Here is a 17,077-nt window from a genome sequence, read left to right as displayed (position 1 = left end):
GACTATATTTAATTGTTCTAAATTTAATAGTCGTAAATCGTGATGAGTACAATTATCGCTCACGGTCGGTAGTGTACAAACCGTGACTGATACATTTACCCATCACGGTCGGAAAAATACAGACCCTATCGGATACATGTTTTCGTCACGGTATAGACCGTTATATGTTGTGTTCTTTGGCTTAGCAGAAATGATATAATTTTTGATAAAACATCATCAAAATCTTATTTGCAGGTACTTTTCAGGGTAACATATTGGCTTCGAGGTTGGGCCCAACTGCAAAGGCATGATGATGATATCAAGCTAATAAATAATGCATGTCGTAAACTAGAGTCGAGGATTATGTACCTTTTTGCCAACTTCGGATGGAAATTCTCGAATAGAATTAAGTAATTAAGGGTTCTTTTATCTTATGTTGGTGTCTTTTAGTTTGGAGTTTCTCTACATTATATGAGTGTGTGTAAAACTTATTCATACATGAATTTTGTAATAATTGGCCATAGCTCATTGAGCAAATGCCGGAATGTTATTCCATTATGTAAAAATAGACGGTACGGACCGTGACCGATACATTATCGGGTAGTAAAGACCGTGACAGAAACTGGTTTCCGGGTTCTCGTAATAAGGACCGTTACGAATAGGTTCCCGTTGCTTTTTTGCCCACTTCCCTCTCTACAGCGAACATCCTCAGACCCTCCCCGAGCGCGGCGGCACCACCTCCCCCGGTAAGTTCTTCTACTATTTTTCCAATGATTTATGTACTGTTTTTCCTATGATTTATGGACTGTTGTTGTTATGCTATTATTGAAATAAAATTCTTTGATACGAAAATGTGTATGTGTTATATGGTATTGTTAAAATAAAAATGTTTGACAGGAAAATGTGTATGTGTGTTATGTGCTATGGATACTATTGTGTGGTAGCAAAAATAAATTAACATGGTACGTATAATCTTTTATTTTTCTTCCAATTAACATGGTAATTTGTACGTAGATCATATAGGTTTCATTAATCATAAATTGATCGCTTTGCAGTTACTAGTTGTTAAAGCTAAACATTGATGGTCAACCATGACCCATTCGTAGCTGTTGCTGGGCAAGGACGTACATTCCGACGCATTCGCAAACAAAACGTAACTGGAACGACTGATCGTTTATTCCGTGCCGGTGGTGAGAGGCTAGGCTAGCTACATCAAATTAGTTTGCTTACTAAAAGCAAACGTCTGCAGGCAGATTCAAACAAAACTTCAGTTTCAGCTTGTCGTCCGCATGCCGGTTCAGGGCAGGCAGCAGATGAGCCATGGAAAAGGTATGAATCCACTCCCCCAAAATTAACACGTACGTACGTGTGTCAATAAGCCAGCCATGCTGCTTAAATTAAATTGCTTCCTTATACACATGTACATGTGAGCTGAGCGCCATACCCATGCAATCATTGCTTCCGTCCGTCGCCGATCCGTCATTCTCAGTGAATTGCGATGTGATCCATGCGTGCACGTAAGTACGCACCACGCATGCATGTGCTCAGACAAAAATGTGATATATATGTTCAGCTTTTGCCAAGTGTATATTAATGCTGCTTCTCTGGGTACCTTGTTTGCAGATCGCTCTTGGCTATATATGTACCAGCTAATTAAGCTGTTGAAGTGTAGTGACGATGGCTGAGATGAAGACGACGACGATGAGGAGGAGGAAGCCATGGATGGCTGCGGAGTGGGTGCTGTTGCCGACGAGCATGGTGCTCGTGCAGCTGTTCACCATCGGCGCCCTCATCCTCACCAAGCTTTCCTTCAACGTTGGCATGGCGCCCTTCGTCCTCCTCGCCTACCGCAACCTCGTTGGCGCCATTGTCGTGCTGCCCTTCGCCTTGTGGTTCGAGAGGTAAAAACCTAGCTGTACGTGGCCATGCATGGATCAATCATTTTTTGCTTTATCATGTTTCAGTAATCACATCAAAAGCAACTGTTAGCTACTCCATCCATCCGTCCTAAAATATTTAATGTCGTTGACTTTTTTATATACGTTTGACCATTCGTCTTATTAAAAATTTTTAAAAATATGTAAAGCTATATATATGCATCAAAGTATACTTAATAATAAATAAAATGATATAAAAATAATTAATAATTATGTAAATTTTTTGAATAAAACGAATGGTCAAACGTATATAAAAAAGTCAACGGCGTCAAACATTTAGGAATGGAGACATTTAGGAACAGAGGTAGTAAATCTGGTATAAGCGATTAAAAATCCCAATTAATTGATGTAAATTCATTGACTTAATAATTAATATGTGTCGAGCATGCCGTGTTGTTTATAATTATGCACGATACAAGGACAATTGGAGGTCAAGTTAGATAATTAACGTTTCATGAAGCAAACGATCTTTGTTTGCACAAACTAATTCCTTGTGATGACTGATGACGACATGCATTCTAGATGCCGTCTGCTGTGTTCTTCTAAGTTCTAACCAAAGATAACAGCTTCACATGTCGGATGGCTACAGATTGAGAAAATATCTACCATGACATTAAAATACAATCCAAACGGTTATGCGATTTGCTACTTTGCCATTTTCGTTCTTTAAGGTGGCTGAAAATTTATTTAATCCATTTTACAATTTTTTTGTTCCAAATATGCCCCTGGTTGTATCTCTCTGTAGTCTTTTCTTCTTTCTTTCTCTGTCGCACACGAGAGAGAGATTGGCTTCCTGTTTGTGGCGGAGAGAGGCCACGGCGGCGCCCCCCTTGCCGGTGTCCAGGCCGCCGCCGGCAGCGTCCCGTGCGTGTGAAAAAAAAAACAAAAAATACAGACGAAAAAAAACAGAAAATACAGAACAAACAAAAACTGCAGATAGAACAATGGAGAGTTTTATGTGCGTGCGTCGTGTGCGACACAGAGAGGAAATGGAGAGCGCTCGTGTGCGCGACAGAGAGCAAATACGCTGTACGTGCGACATACACGGAGAAAATTAGACGCAGGGGCAAATTAGAAAAAATAAATAGTAAAACATAGAGAATAACGGTTCAGTAAAAAATGACAAACTAGCAAATCGTACGACCGTTTGGATGTTATTAGGATGAAACTCGTTTCATTAATAGCATTCTAGCGAATCGATCCATTCGTTTGGAGAGAGCTAGAGATGCAATTTTCTCCTACAGATTTGGTTCGTTCTTTCTCAGCTTAGCAAGACAAGCAGCAGACAAACTTGAGAGCGTGTGCTTTCCTTTCCTTTCATTGCTGGTATTGAATATGAACCCATAAAACATATCAACAATGAAATTATATTGGATATCCTCATATCCCTCCACTGAATACTGCGAGCAGTATATTCCGTCTCCCTTTTTTTCTTTTTTTTACGTTGGCTAGTTCATTTTCGTCTAGCCAGAATCAACATTTGCACGTGGGGACCCCATGGTTAAAGTGACATGTAGCACCTAAGGTTTTTTGTTTAAATTTTTATAGGAGCATGAATTTTAGATTGGGTATTTGAGGAGCTAAGTCCCCTACTTGAGCTTAGTTACCAAAATATCCTTATAAAATTAGCCGCATATATCTAAGTAGATATATAGGCCAGGTAAAAATATCCTTCTAAAAAACATTTGCACATGATCGAGAAGTATTCCACATCACTTTCAGCTTAGACAAAATTAGTTCTCTTCTGGAAACTATGTTGATTTCTCATAATGATATATGTCAGATCTATCGTATCAAAATAACTAATTACAGGTCAGCTCATAATAAATAATTACAGGGATGAAAGTTAGTTTAGAATAAAAAATGGAAATGAAAAGTAATCTCTATGAAAGTTAATTGCTTTACAATCTCATCTTTTCGCTTCTCCTTATGCTTTATATGCCAAAATTTATTTTTTTACCTTAAATTAGGAGTTAATTTTTGGTTTTTTATTGTAGTTTATTTTTCTATATTTACTATTAGATCATTAAGAACACATATATAAATATTTTATTCAAAAATTACTTTCTTTTCTAAATATGTCATTTGCCTTTTTAAGGGTAAGAGCCAAATAATGAGGGCCTTAGCCCCAATATTCCCTTATTTTTATTATTTTCACCAGAAATAAATTGGGTGGACCCTAGGTCCAAATCATCACCTGTGCACCCCATGGTGGATTGTTGACACATGTACATGTTATCAAATCCTACGTCCAGCAAAATTTGTAACATCTGGTTTCTATATATTATTCTCTCCTCCAAAATTTTCTCCTTAACTTTTGTCTCCACACATGCATGTTGACGTGTGTCCGCGTGATATTTTGTTGTGCCATGTTTCAGCAATCCACCGCGGGGGGTGCACAGGTGATGATTTGAACCCAAGGTCCACCTAATTTGTTTCCGCCATCCCAGCAAAACTTCACAATTTGAAAAAATGTAGATGCGAATGAGGTGGGGACATCAGAATATCATCTAGAACAAGAAAAAATGCTAGATCTGATTTAAATTTGTTTCAAAGAATAGATTTTGGTTTTCATATACATGGTTGAACCAAGTATTCCTTCCCCCCTCGTTTTCTGAAAAGTGGACAATGGTTTTATTCGTAAGAAATAAATAACAGAATAGCATGTAGGGAACGAAACGGAATTATTAGCTCCTTTATGTTCTTGCCGGCATTAAAATTCTTTCGTTTTGTCGTTCCTGAGTAAAGAGTATAGAATTAAGGAAAAACAAAAACGAAATACAAAGTTAATTGTGCTGCTTCAAGTTGGGCATTCTCTTATTTTTTGGTGCTTCAAGTGTTCCGATCATGTCAGTATGACAGAAGCTACATTGCCCAAGGAAGCCACAAGTCAGGGTGAGTTTCAGTTCCCGTTGTAGAAAACCATTTTGCCATTACCTGTTTGAAGCAAAGTGATGGGCTCGTGTAAAAGTAAAACAAATTTTCATTAGCATATAAAATAATAAATTCTGATTGATAGTGTTCTAGGGTTAAGGTTTTGCAAAAAAAAAAAAAAACTGTTGTAAAGTGAATCTGAAAGAAAATCAATACAATGTGTAATTTACTCGAACATTTTAGTTTTTTGCACTGTATCTTCAGTTCAATCCAGTACTTCTGATTGTTGACATTTTTTTTACTTGTCCTGCTCATAAGTTGTAACTTCAGGGGAATGATGAAAAAAGTGACATGGAAGATATTGGGCTGGATCTCCATCAATGCTTTGTTCGGGTCAGTCCTGTACCACACTTATGTCACTGGGCCTCCTGAAAACAAGATGAAAAAATATCTAACTGCTTGAAGAAATCGATGCAAAAAAGAAAAAAAAAGAAGAAGAAATAAATCCTGATGAGGTCTTTTTTATAATTTTAGAATTGTTCTGGCAATGGGACTGCACTACTACGGCTTGCGTGCCACGGACGCTGCGTACACCGTCAATTTCCTCAACCTGATCCCCATTGTCACCTTCATCATTGCCGTAATCTTTCGGTACGTACATTATGAAATAATTCTACTAAATATCTACACCCTCGTCTTTACATTTTTATGTTTATAAGCCAAAATTTAAATTTTCAACTTTAAATTTAAGGTTTTTTTGGAGTTTTTTTTTTCAACGTAGATTATTTTTTAGCCTTAGATTTTGGATCGCTAAGAATATGTATATAATAATTTTATTCATAAAACATTTTTGTTTTTAAATATGCCATTTTGCTTATTCCTCCAATAAACCAAAAGATAGGCACCTATAGACTACCATGTGCTGAGTCTATGTGCCAAAAGAAACAAATTTGTTTTGTTTACTGCATGCATGGTTTTGAGATGAACTGTTTAATTCAGAATGGAGAAGCTGAAGCTGAAGACGTGCCTCGGAGTGACGAAGGTGATTGGCACGGTGATCTGCGTGGGGGGCACCATGGTGATCAGCCTCTACAAGGGCAAGCTGCTGCACCTCTGGCCGACCCACCTGCTGACGCCGGCGCAGCTGCACTCCGTCGGCGGCGGCGGCGGCTCCCCCGACCATCACGGCATGCTCGTCGGCACGCTCTTCCTCTGCGGCAGCTGCCTCAGCTATGCCCTATGGTTCATCGTTCAGGCACGGCGTCCATAACCTGTAGTGCCATTTGTAATTTTTTGGGAGCACTGCAGGTGAGTTTCCATGTGTCTGTTACTGAACTTTGCTGAAACCTGCGACGCATGCAGGCGAAGGTGTCCAAGGAGTTCCCGTCGAAATACTTGTCGACGATGCTTGCGTGCCTGCTGGGCACGGTCCAGGCGGCGGTGCTGGGGGTCGCCGTCGACCGAGACCCGTCGGCGTGGGTGCTCCGCTGGGATCTTCAGCTGCTCACTGTCGTCTATTCGGTAAAGCTTTTGAGGCCTCTTGCAGATTATTTTTTATTTTTATAAATATTTTTAATAAACATTTTATTACTAAATCTCGAATAAAAATAATCACAATCTAAAACTTTTTGGCCATGCCACTGTGCCTAGTGTAACAAAAAGAGTTGTCACGTCAGCCCATCCTAACGTGACAAGATAACATTGCTACGTACTTCATCTACTCTGTGTGCCAGTATCGTCTTGCCACATCAGATGGAGCGGCCTGGATAAAAGGTTCACGTGGTGAAAATATTTTCCTTCAAGGTTTAGTAATAAAATCATTTATTAAACATGTTTAAAAATTAAAAAAAAAATCCCTCTTGCATTGGCACCATCTCCATTGTTCTCTCCAGCTCGTGTGATCAGGCAACCTGATGTGTTCTGCATTTTTTTTCTTTTCCTTGCAAGGACAGGGAGTGTTCAACACGGCTGCCAGCTTCTGCTTGATCACGTGGGCAGTGACGCGGCGAGGGCCGACATACCCCTCCATGTTCAACTGCCTTGCATTGATCCTCACCGTCGTCCTCGAGTCAGTGCTGCTTGGAACCGACGTATCTGTTGGGAGGTGAGATCACTACTCTGTATATTCATCCTTGGGATGGCAAAATTTTTATGTTTACTGTAGCAAATCCGACAAGATCACAGGCTACCCATGGAAGGAACTATGTACACTGACACTGATGGATCTTAACATTGTTTGCCTGCAGCTTGCTAGGCGCATTGATGATAATCGTAGGATTGTATGCCTTTCTCTGGGGTAAAGGGAAGGAGATACAGCAGCAGAAGCAAATTCGCGAGACTAATGACGTCGATCGGAGCAAAACCATTGATTCCACAAGTAACGGTGAGGTGCGAATTCCGGTGGATTCGTAGTCTCTTAGACAATCTAGATATAGGTTAGAATTAATCACCTGCTTACTGATGAGAGAGATGTGAGTTCTTCAATTGTCAAGGAAGATAGAAAAGTGAGTTGAAGAACATAGTATTTTTTTCATTTTCCCTTGGAAATTGTGTTAGTTCTAAGAGAGTTTGTGCTGATACAATTTTTGTACAATAAGCAATGTGTAGTACTCTTCATCAAATGACTAGCAACTCCATATTTTGATGTACCAATGGTCCTTTATTACTTTCTCCAAATATGATGAACTACAATAATGGTCTTAGTTGATTGCAATTCGTACGGCACAAAAAAGTAAACTCCATGGTGCTTTGTAGCTTCCTTTGATTGAAAATAAGCAAATTTTGGTCGGTGTCAATATCCTGAGTGGTTTGATAGGGTTCTATTACCTCACCTATATAGGGTCCCATATTTCTCCAAGTTTTCACGACAACATAACACGTCTACAATTCAGCATATTAGTCAATTCTTGGCTCAATGTGGTGAAGCATCGGTTGAAAAAGCTTTGAAAGTTAGGTTGTTTCCATTATCATTGTCCGGTTTGACTCTTACATGGTTTTTATCATTATCTCCAAACTCTATATCTCTCTTGTGTGTATTTGTGTTTTTGAGCTACTGCTATTGTTTACATGCTTTTTCCCTATATTTGTGTGTGATTGTTGCCCTAGTTAAATTCCTAGAGAGGAAAACAACCCAGTGATCAGAAGTTCTTATGGGAAATTGACCCAAATTTATCAGGAAACATATATTCAACCCTCTACCAGAAGAAGACTCAGTAGTCCCTTCACTATGAATAGAAGATACATTCTTTGATGTTGGGAACATGTAAGATATTTTTGAGATGAATGAGACAACTAGGATTAGGACCAATTGAATGACTCATATGCTTAGTAGACATAGCTTCACCACTTGCAATGTGAATTTGATCTATCCCTTTGTAATTCTCCTTTGTCACCAACTTGTCTAGATGGCTAGTAATATGATCCATGGCAGCTGTTGACTTTCTCTTTAGAGTTATAACTTATAAGTCTTATCATAGCAGCAACAATAGTCAAGAACAAGATGACCCCTCTTTTGGCAGACTTGGCATATGGGCCTATTGTCATTGGAGTGCCACTATTGCCGCGGCCTCCAGGTTTGTTGCGACTAGCACCACAACCTCAACCGCTACCGCTACCGCCACCTCCACGGTTGATGTCATGACCATGTGTAGCTCCACGGTGACCACCACACTGTGTAGCCTGCGTAGAGGCGAGATAGGCATGCTAGATCTTCTTCTTGTTATCAAAACTCAAGAGTTGTGAGTATAGATTAGATATATGGTGACTGAAGCAACACATCCCATGGCAATCATAGCCTCAACATCTGGATCAAAATATGAATCTAAGACATCTATAAGGTATGTTACAAGTTCTACTTCAACAAGAGGCTTCCTGGCAGCTACCATCTCACCACCGAGGATCCTCATGTTGGAGACTTACTCTGTAATAATCATTTTCCCCTTTTGTGTGATGTGAGGATAATACGTTGATAGCACTTTCCTCTGACTTGGAGGAGAATATATCTTCAATTGACTCCTATGCATGGGTTGTTGTTATTTCACTGGCCATCTGCATGAAAATTTCACGTGACAACGAGGAAAACAGAAAGCCAAGCACTCGTTGATCCCTGCAGGTGAACCATTCTTCGGACGCTTTGTAGTCTCATTGCCTTCCTTCTCCATTTCTTCTTCTAGTGACTGCTTGCACATACCTAATGGAGTAATTCCGCTTGGTGACCTTTTCAGACATCACATGCCCAAACAAGGATCCTTGGGTGGTGGCGGAAGAGGAACAACTTGCGATGTTTCTAGCTATGCTTCTCTCTAAAGCAATCTAATATAATCTAATCGACAAGGTTTGCTCTCGTAGCCTGTAAAGTCTAGAGGATGAACTATGGAGGAACGCTCTCGATGGAGCTAGTGCGCATTAATCAATATTGCGACAAACCAGACTGACTATTATAGTTGGTAGTACAATACTTTTTCCTACCGGCCGGTATAGTAGAAATCTAAATCAAAGATCGAGATTATTCTACCGATAGTGTAATACTACCAGTAGAAAGCATTGTAGTCAACATGTAAACATCAAGTTTTGGATCATTGGACCGTTACCTAGATTATAGGGATTAGTACATGTCTCTAATCACAATTGTAACCAGCTACATATGTTACAATATATTATGTGTATACTCTAACAAGCACCAAATAGTTTCATCAAAATAAAAGACGTGCAAACTTTTAGAAAAAACAATATTTATAGGCTTATATATATATATAGAACTACTATATGGCGGTATGCGCTCTACGTAATACATGGCGCGTGACACCCAACGTCACCCCCTGCCCCATACCCCAATCGTTTTCACACGCAAACCATCCACCATATACATATTAAGTGAACTGATTGAACCCGCATATCGCACTACTCCAAAAGATCACACAAACCATCGCAATCGTTGAGTTAAATTTTAACCCGCAAAAGCAGTACATGTTAAGTTATTTTTTAACTTCACCTCGAGCGCATGTCCCAAAAATAGCACACAACGTGCGACTCCTTAAGTAAAATTTTAACTGATCGAATCATAACCATCTAGCATACATCTTGAGTTATTTTTTTAACTTCTCGCCTAGTGCACAGATCCAAAGTAGCACACATCGGATAATCTTTGGGTTAATTTTTAACTGATCGAAATCGAGAGCATAAAGTGTACGGCTTGAGTTATTCTTTTACTTCTCGTCAGTTAACAACACACAAAATGTAACACCATGTACAACAAGTTATTTTTTAAACTCTATTTCGCGCATAGCACAGTTCCGCTTCCGGGGTACATGAGGGTCGTCATGTGTAAGTTATTTTTTAACTCAAGGTCATAAGCGGCCATTCAAAATTGAACCATTCTTTTAATTCCCCGTTACAGTGACTATAGTAACGAATCTTTAGGGAGTAGGCTCATCATAATCGGCGCAGTTATCGCCACCCTCACCTTTCCGGGTAGATCATCTTCCTTGCAGTCGATAGCGAACATCACACCCACTGTTCTAGCGGTGTTCTAGCTAGGGGTGGACAGAAAGCTCGTGGCTCGTTATCTCGCTCGACTCGTGACAAACTCGGCTCGGCTCGACTCGACTCATTTCATTTTTCTAATGTGCCGAGCTAGCATTTTAGCTCGTTAGAGATAACGAGTCAGCTCGAGTTGGCTCGTGAGCTGCTCGCGACCCTAACGAGCTAGACCAAAGACATAAGATTCACCGGTGTTCATTGATTTCACCCTGGAATGCATGTGTTCAGTACTTCATAGATTCACCATGTGATTTGTTGGTTCAAACTTTAATATTTAAATACAATTTCATATGATTTGTATGTTTGAAATGAAAATTTGCTTGTATAACCTATTGAAAAATTGTTTAGGTTAACTTTTTATGTATGGCTCACGAGCCTAATGAGCCAGCTCGAGCTTTATAACGAGCCGAGCCGAGCTGGGTTTTTAGCTCGTTACGATAACGAGCCGAGCCGAGCCGAGCCAAGTCAGCTCGTTATCTTAACGAGCTGGATCGAGCCGAGCCGAGGCGAGCTGGCTCGTTATCCAGCCCTAGTTCTAGCGGTGTCTGTTCTAGAGAACGCCAGTGTCGCCATAGTTGCATCCAGATTATTCCATCTCCAACGCAAAGTTCGCTGGCATGTAACTCCTGACTCCATCCGCAACCCAACCCCTACCATGTTTTTTTATTCTTGGTTGTGCATCATCGCATTCCTACCGGAAACCTAGCTAGGGTTAGCCTCTAATGAAATGCTAGTTAATCTATAGTCTGATGGAGGTCAAGGGGAAAATGCCTGATAATGTGAAGACGATCAGGTTCTTGGACTCACAAAATGAGTGCGAGGTAGTGCTGCAATACATCGGAGGCAGTGGTAGAGCAGCATCATCGACACTCGGCAACAACGTAGCACGGAGGCAGCCAAAATGGAGATGTCATTCATCCTCAGCCACCGAGGGCGTGTTAGGTGACGACGTAAGCACCACATTCCTTCTCCTTTTCTTCGGTTGGTTGTGTGGTCATTTAAATTGTAACCGAGCAAGCTTTGACCCTGTTACCAATAAACACATGAGTTATAAGTTTACTTTATGTAGGATTAGTTGTTTTTTATGCACAAGCATTTGGATTGTGTGTACATTTGACAGCCGTATGAGTCGAACAAATTGTGGAATGTAGCAATACACGTTGTGTCCAAAAACTGATACTAGGCATTCTGTTAACTAATATGGATGTTTGAAACATTTATGTATACCGACTGCTTGTAAACATTATTTTCCAGTAATCAGGATGAGCACTATATGTCGCATGATGACATTTTTTTTCACAACCAGTTGGTTATTTGCCAACTCCTTTTTTCTATGTCTGATTGTTTGAAACCATACATTACTTTATTTGTATGCAGCAGCCAGATTCAAAGCGGCTTAATCCGGCACGATGTAGTGCCGCGTTAGCCATTGAGGCATGTCGGGTCGGGTGTTATCAACGAAGCACCATGAGATCTTGGAGGAAATCGGGCTCAGTGCCATAGCGTGCATGACGCTGGACTTCCTCGAGAAGCCAGACCTAATACGTACGTTGGCTTATTGGAAGTACCAACCCTGACACCATGTGCATATCCATTGATGAAGACCAGAAGATCCAGATCTCTCCACGCACGTTGCGGCTGGTCATGGGGACCCCACTAGGTGGAAACGACATCATCCTCGCACCTAAGAAAGTGGTGTTAAACATACATGACAACATCACCTAGGAATAGGGTATTTTAACAAACAGTCAAATATTAGCTAAAGCACTTATTGAAGCAATAAAGAGCTAGCTTGACGACCCTAGGGCTGTTCGTTTTTTTTTTTGTAATAGTCCTTATGTCAAAGCTTCTACTACCAACTACTAACTTTTACGTCCCCAAGAGCGATGTTTGGGTCGCCTCTGATCTCGATAGGGTCGCATCAATCGATTGGTCAAAGGCGGTGTTCCATGCTTTGAGCGACATCATCAAATGTTGGTGACAAAGTCCGGGATCGTCAATAACATCGTGCATCGTTTTCTTAGTGGTAATCAATACTGTTGTCCCCATATCTGTTTTATTTGATTAGTCGTTAACATATATAGGTATATACTGCAATGAATTGGAGCACTCCATATGTGTTCACAATACCTAACAGGGAGAATTCTTCATTTGTGCAAGTTTTGTATTTGGATAACATACTACAACCAAGGGACATTGGCCTTGATCTGGAGTTCACACCATGCATACAAATGTACACCAAGGATATTGTGGAACAGCTAGTCAGCGTGAACATAGAATCGGGCGGGGATGGCACGTCGATGTTTGGCAATCTTCCTGTAAGTAATTATTTTTTTATCTTCCACCCATGGGGTCGACCCTGTTTCCTTGTACAACTACATGAAAATGTGTTGCGTAATCCCACATCCTTTCGGTTAATCGTTCCATTTTTAACAACATCGGTACTTAAATGTTAACTCACCTATGAAATTTTTTAGCTTCTTCCAAAAGTTTCATGTGTGAAGGGTGTTTATGGTATCATTAGGTGGCATCACAAAAATTTCCTTATTGTATTATGGATTGATTTTCTTATGTATTTTTATGCTAACCCGTTGTTGTTTCCTCGCAGCTGTGACCAATCGAATCAACTTATTATGCAATCAAAGACAACACTAAGGGGAAGGGCATGTTTCGATCCGCTATTATTGGCCCCCATCTTGATGGTTTACAACATGATCTGCGGTGAACCATCATGGAGTCAATTGCCGAGTATGACACCCAAGCAAAAGCAAGTGCAGCCGAGATCGAGTGCCAATTCAACCTTGTGGTGGAAAAACAGCATATGAATTGCCAATTCAACCTTCTGATGGGTTTAGATCGTCGACATCCTACGGTGGCAAAAGGGCATGGTGTTCACACGTACCCTAAATCCTCGGCGGTGATTATGCGTTCGTCTTCCATCGACGGTGATGGCGAGAATGGGTTTGGGAAAGACGGGGGAGGAGGACCAGACACACGAAATTATTATGGCAATTCCATTTTCTTCGCCGTTGACTTCCTTCACGACACCAACAGTCAGGGCGTTTGTGGATAACTCCACAGAATTTTTCTCGGCAATGCTCATTTTGGCCTTTTTTACATGTTGAGTTTTGGTGTGGACAAACGGTGGCGTGGGTATGTTGTATATATATGTAGGGAACTAATAACGTGATTTGATCCTCCTAGATGCATGACAAGCGCTTCTGTTTTCGATAAGATACGTATTGGATGCATGCATTCAACACCGTGATTGAAATCTAATCATAACAATCGCATTTACACTTGAAAATCAGTTAAAATTTAACTCTCTTCGTGCAAGATGCCCGCAAACAACAAATACAATTTGCACACAGAATGAACGATGAAGTTAAAATTTAACTGCTAACAATAATGTACACACTATCATCAACCCATTCGCAAGATAATTTTAACGTCAACCTACATATGTACAAGTTAATGTTTTATTATATCAATCTTACAACATAGTATTATCAGTTAACTTTTAACTACAATTAATCCACATATAAGTAAAATTTTAACTTCAAAATGTGACCATTCGATCCATTCGTTGCTTGAAGTGCATATCAGTTAATTTTTAACTGCATCATCACTAAATGGTTGGTATCACATTTAGGACGGAAGCATTAATAGTGGTATTTCTTTAATTCCCTAGCACTTTACTATCGAAAGATCAAGAGCATTGCATGCGGGAATTTATACGTTAGTGGACATTATTGCTGTAATGAGAAAGTCTCGAATTTATATACGGATCGAGGTTGAAATGTAATGGATTAAAAGCCCATGGTTTGGGAGCAAATTATTGAATACATAATTGGCAATCCATAGATATCTGTAGACTGTAGTACTTGTCAGGAGTAGTGCTGGCTTGACTGGTTTCTGTACAGCTGCATTATTGCTGCTATTAATTTCATCAAGTGAGTCATGAAACTCGAGCTGTGTGTAATACTATAATGAGCATTTAATTAATTCCCTCATCTGGTATATGGCCTGTCCTTGAGAGCAAGTTAAATAGTATAGCCAACTTCTGTCTCTAATTTTTCTATAGCCAATCTAATAGTCAACTCATACAATAGTTACCTATAAAACATTAATACATAGTCTCACATGTCATACACATATTTTATCTTGGAGCCTATGTGTAACTGCCTACAAATTAGTACCTCATCTCTCTTCGCTCTCCACTCTTATCTCTTTAAAATATGTTTATAACTGGCTTATAGCATGCTATTATACCTGCTCTAGAGGCTCGAGGAGGTACCAGGCTGTACAAAGCTCACCCTTGACTTGCCGCCTCGGGTAGGGCCCTGACGGCCGGCCGGCCGCCGGAATCATCCGAATGTCCGCCGGCGGCCGGCCGGCCGGCCCGCCGGCGACGATAACGCTTTCTATTGCATATCTTGAGAACTATAATGAAGAAATCAGCTAATTAGTTCATGCACGAACAAGAGAATAATTAAGAAATCTGGTAATTAGCCATCATCGTTGGTATATACATCGAACGAAGGGGATTCATGCATGACAGCATGCGCGCCGAACGCTTTCAAATTAAATTAAACAAACTCTCGATGATCAATGTGAATTGTCCGTCTACGTACATATATCAATGGCAAAATTTGCTACGGGACATAAAAAACGCGTAATTGTCGATGGACACCGTAAGATCACGAATTTACTGCAGGGCACCAAAAAATATAGTAATTAGCTGGTGAACACTCTGGCCATTATTTTATTTAGTTCTAAGTCAAAACTTTTAAAAATGACGAGATTGCCCTCGGTGGGCAACCCGCTATGCCGATTGGGTCCAGTCAAATTAGACTCGGTCGGTCTAGGTGCCACCCCACACCCAAACCCTAGCCTACAGGACAAGTGAGCCGGTGGCAGTGGCAGCGACCTAACTGCGGCGAGGACAGCGACGACCCAGCCACCGAGGACATTCTTGTCATTTTTAAATTTTTTGACTTAGAAATAAATAAAATAATAGCCAGAGTGTCTACCAGCTAATTACCACATTTTTATGGTGTCCTGCAGCAAATTCCTGATCTTACGGTGTGCACCGGCTAATTACGTATTTTTTCGATGCCCTGTAGCAAATTTTGTCTATATCATATACACGGTATATAATGTACCTCGTCCAGTCCAAATTAACACTGCAAATACGTACATAAAGTTGGAGAATTTCTTTTCAATTCACCCGTATCTATTCGCACGTCTGTATATACTAGTACGAGGTAGGGTTGATCAGAGTTAGCTGTTTCCACGGTCACTTCAGGCAACCCAAAAATTCTCTTGCGCATAACTCGCGCGTACGTACAAGTACTATGACTACGTACTGAATACAGCCATTCATATACCTACATATTAGTAGTATACAGAGAGGTACGATACGGTGACGATCGATCCAAAGTAGCAAAACGATTAATTTTTCAGTTTTCACACGTAGGTGCAATCACACCTGCTATTTGCATGGCACCTAAATATTATAGAAAATTTTGAAAACGCATTGTTAACATTGATCAGGATGTATTAAGTCTCTATATACAGACATGAAAGCACATAAATTTCATAAAACCTGACAGCGAATACTGCCTACGATGAATAGCTAGGGCTGGATAACGAGCCAGCTTGGCTCGGCTCGCCTCGATCCAGCTCGTTAAAATAATTTTTGAATAGATTATACAAGAAAATTTTCATTTCAAACATGTAAAACATGAGAAATTGTATTTAAATATTAAAGTTTGAACCAACAAATCACATGGTGAACCTATAATGTACTGAACACGTACATTCCAGTGTGAAATCAATGAACGCCGGTGAATCTTGTGTTTTTTGGTCTAGCTCACGAGCCAGCTCGAGCTGGCTCGTTCTCTCTAACGAGCTAAAATGCTAGCTCGGCTTGTTAAAAAAATGAAATAAGCTGAGCCGAGTTTGTCTTGAGTCGAGCGAGCTAACAAGCCACGAGTTTTCTGTCCACCCTATGCACAGCTCATATAAAATTTATGACTTTTGTTTCTGGATGTGTAAATTAAATTCAGATTTGCATGTTTGTGTCATATCTTATAACATTAGAATGTACACCCTCCATCCCTAAATATTTGACGCTGTTAACTTTTTTATACATGTTTGACTATTCGTCTTATTCAAAAAATTTACATAATTATTAATTATTTTTATATTATTTATTTATTGTTAAATATACTTTTATGCATATATATAACTTTATATATTTGACAAAAAAATTTGAATAAGATGAATAGTCAAACGTGTATAAAAAAGTCAACAGTGTCAAATAATTAGGGATGGAGGTAGTAACTTGTTAAATTTTACGATTTTTTCTGTTACGATGTCATCTAGGTGTTTTAGCGCCGAAGATCGTTCTTCGCATGCGACACATATATGGCCCGCCTGCAAAGACCAATCTTCTCAGGCGGACCGTCCCCTCTAGATCGGGTACAATTTTTGCCGGCGGTGTTTTAGCGCCGAAGGACATGTTCATCCGTAAAAATCGAACCCCTAACACACCGAAAATGAGTTTTCTAGCATAGCATTATGACATGCACGAACTCCAGGCCTGGTCACTCCATCATCCAGCATTAATCACCAGCACATGCTGCACACACAGGATACGCCGCCGTATACCATCGCTGCGCCAGCCACCGTCCTGCTCATCGAATCCGCCTACCATTGATCATCAGATGAAGTGCATGCATTGC

General features: G+C 40.1%; 1 protein-coding gene across 2 annotated transcripts; it reads left to right on the top strand.

The window, feature by feature from the left end:
- Positions 1–1,598: 1,598 nt before the first annotated feature.
- On the top strand, positions 1,599–7,442 carry LOC102703141 (WAT1-related protein At1g09380-like). 2 transcript variants are annotated; one of them, XM_006658453.2, is made up of 7 exons: positions 1,599–1,880; positions 5,121–5,183; positions 5,325–5,441; positions 5,790–6,045; positions 6,153–6,311; positions 6,743–6,894; positions 7,037–7,442. In XM_006658453.2, the coding sequence occupies exons 1-7, from the start codon at positions 1,657–1,659 to the stop codon at positions 7,200–7,202; spliced, it is 1,137 nt and encodes a 378-aa protein (XP_006658516.1). In that variant the 5' UTR covers positions 1,599–1,656; the 3' UTR covers positions 7,203–7,442. The 2 variants fall into 2 exon arrangements, with proteins under 2 accessions (XP_006658516.1, XP_015695356.1); XM_015839870.1 differs by having other exon boundaries at positions 5,109–5,183.
- The last annotated feature ends 9,635 nt before the right edge of the window (positions 7,443–17,077 follow it).

Source organism: Oryza brachyantha, chromosome 7, assembly GCF_000231095.2.
Source record: "Oryza brachyantha chromosome 7, ObraRS2, whole genome shotgun sequence".
Classification (NCBI taxonomy): Eukaryota; Viridiplantae; Streptophyta; class Magnoliopsida; order Poales; family Poaceae; genus Oryza; species Oryza brachyantha.
Note: the sequence above shows the minus strand (reverse complement) of the source record. Positions and strands in the feature narration are given on the sequence as shown.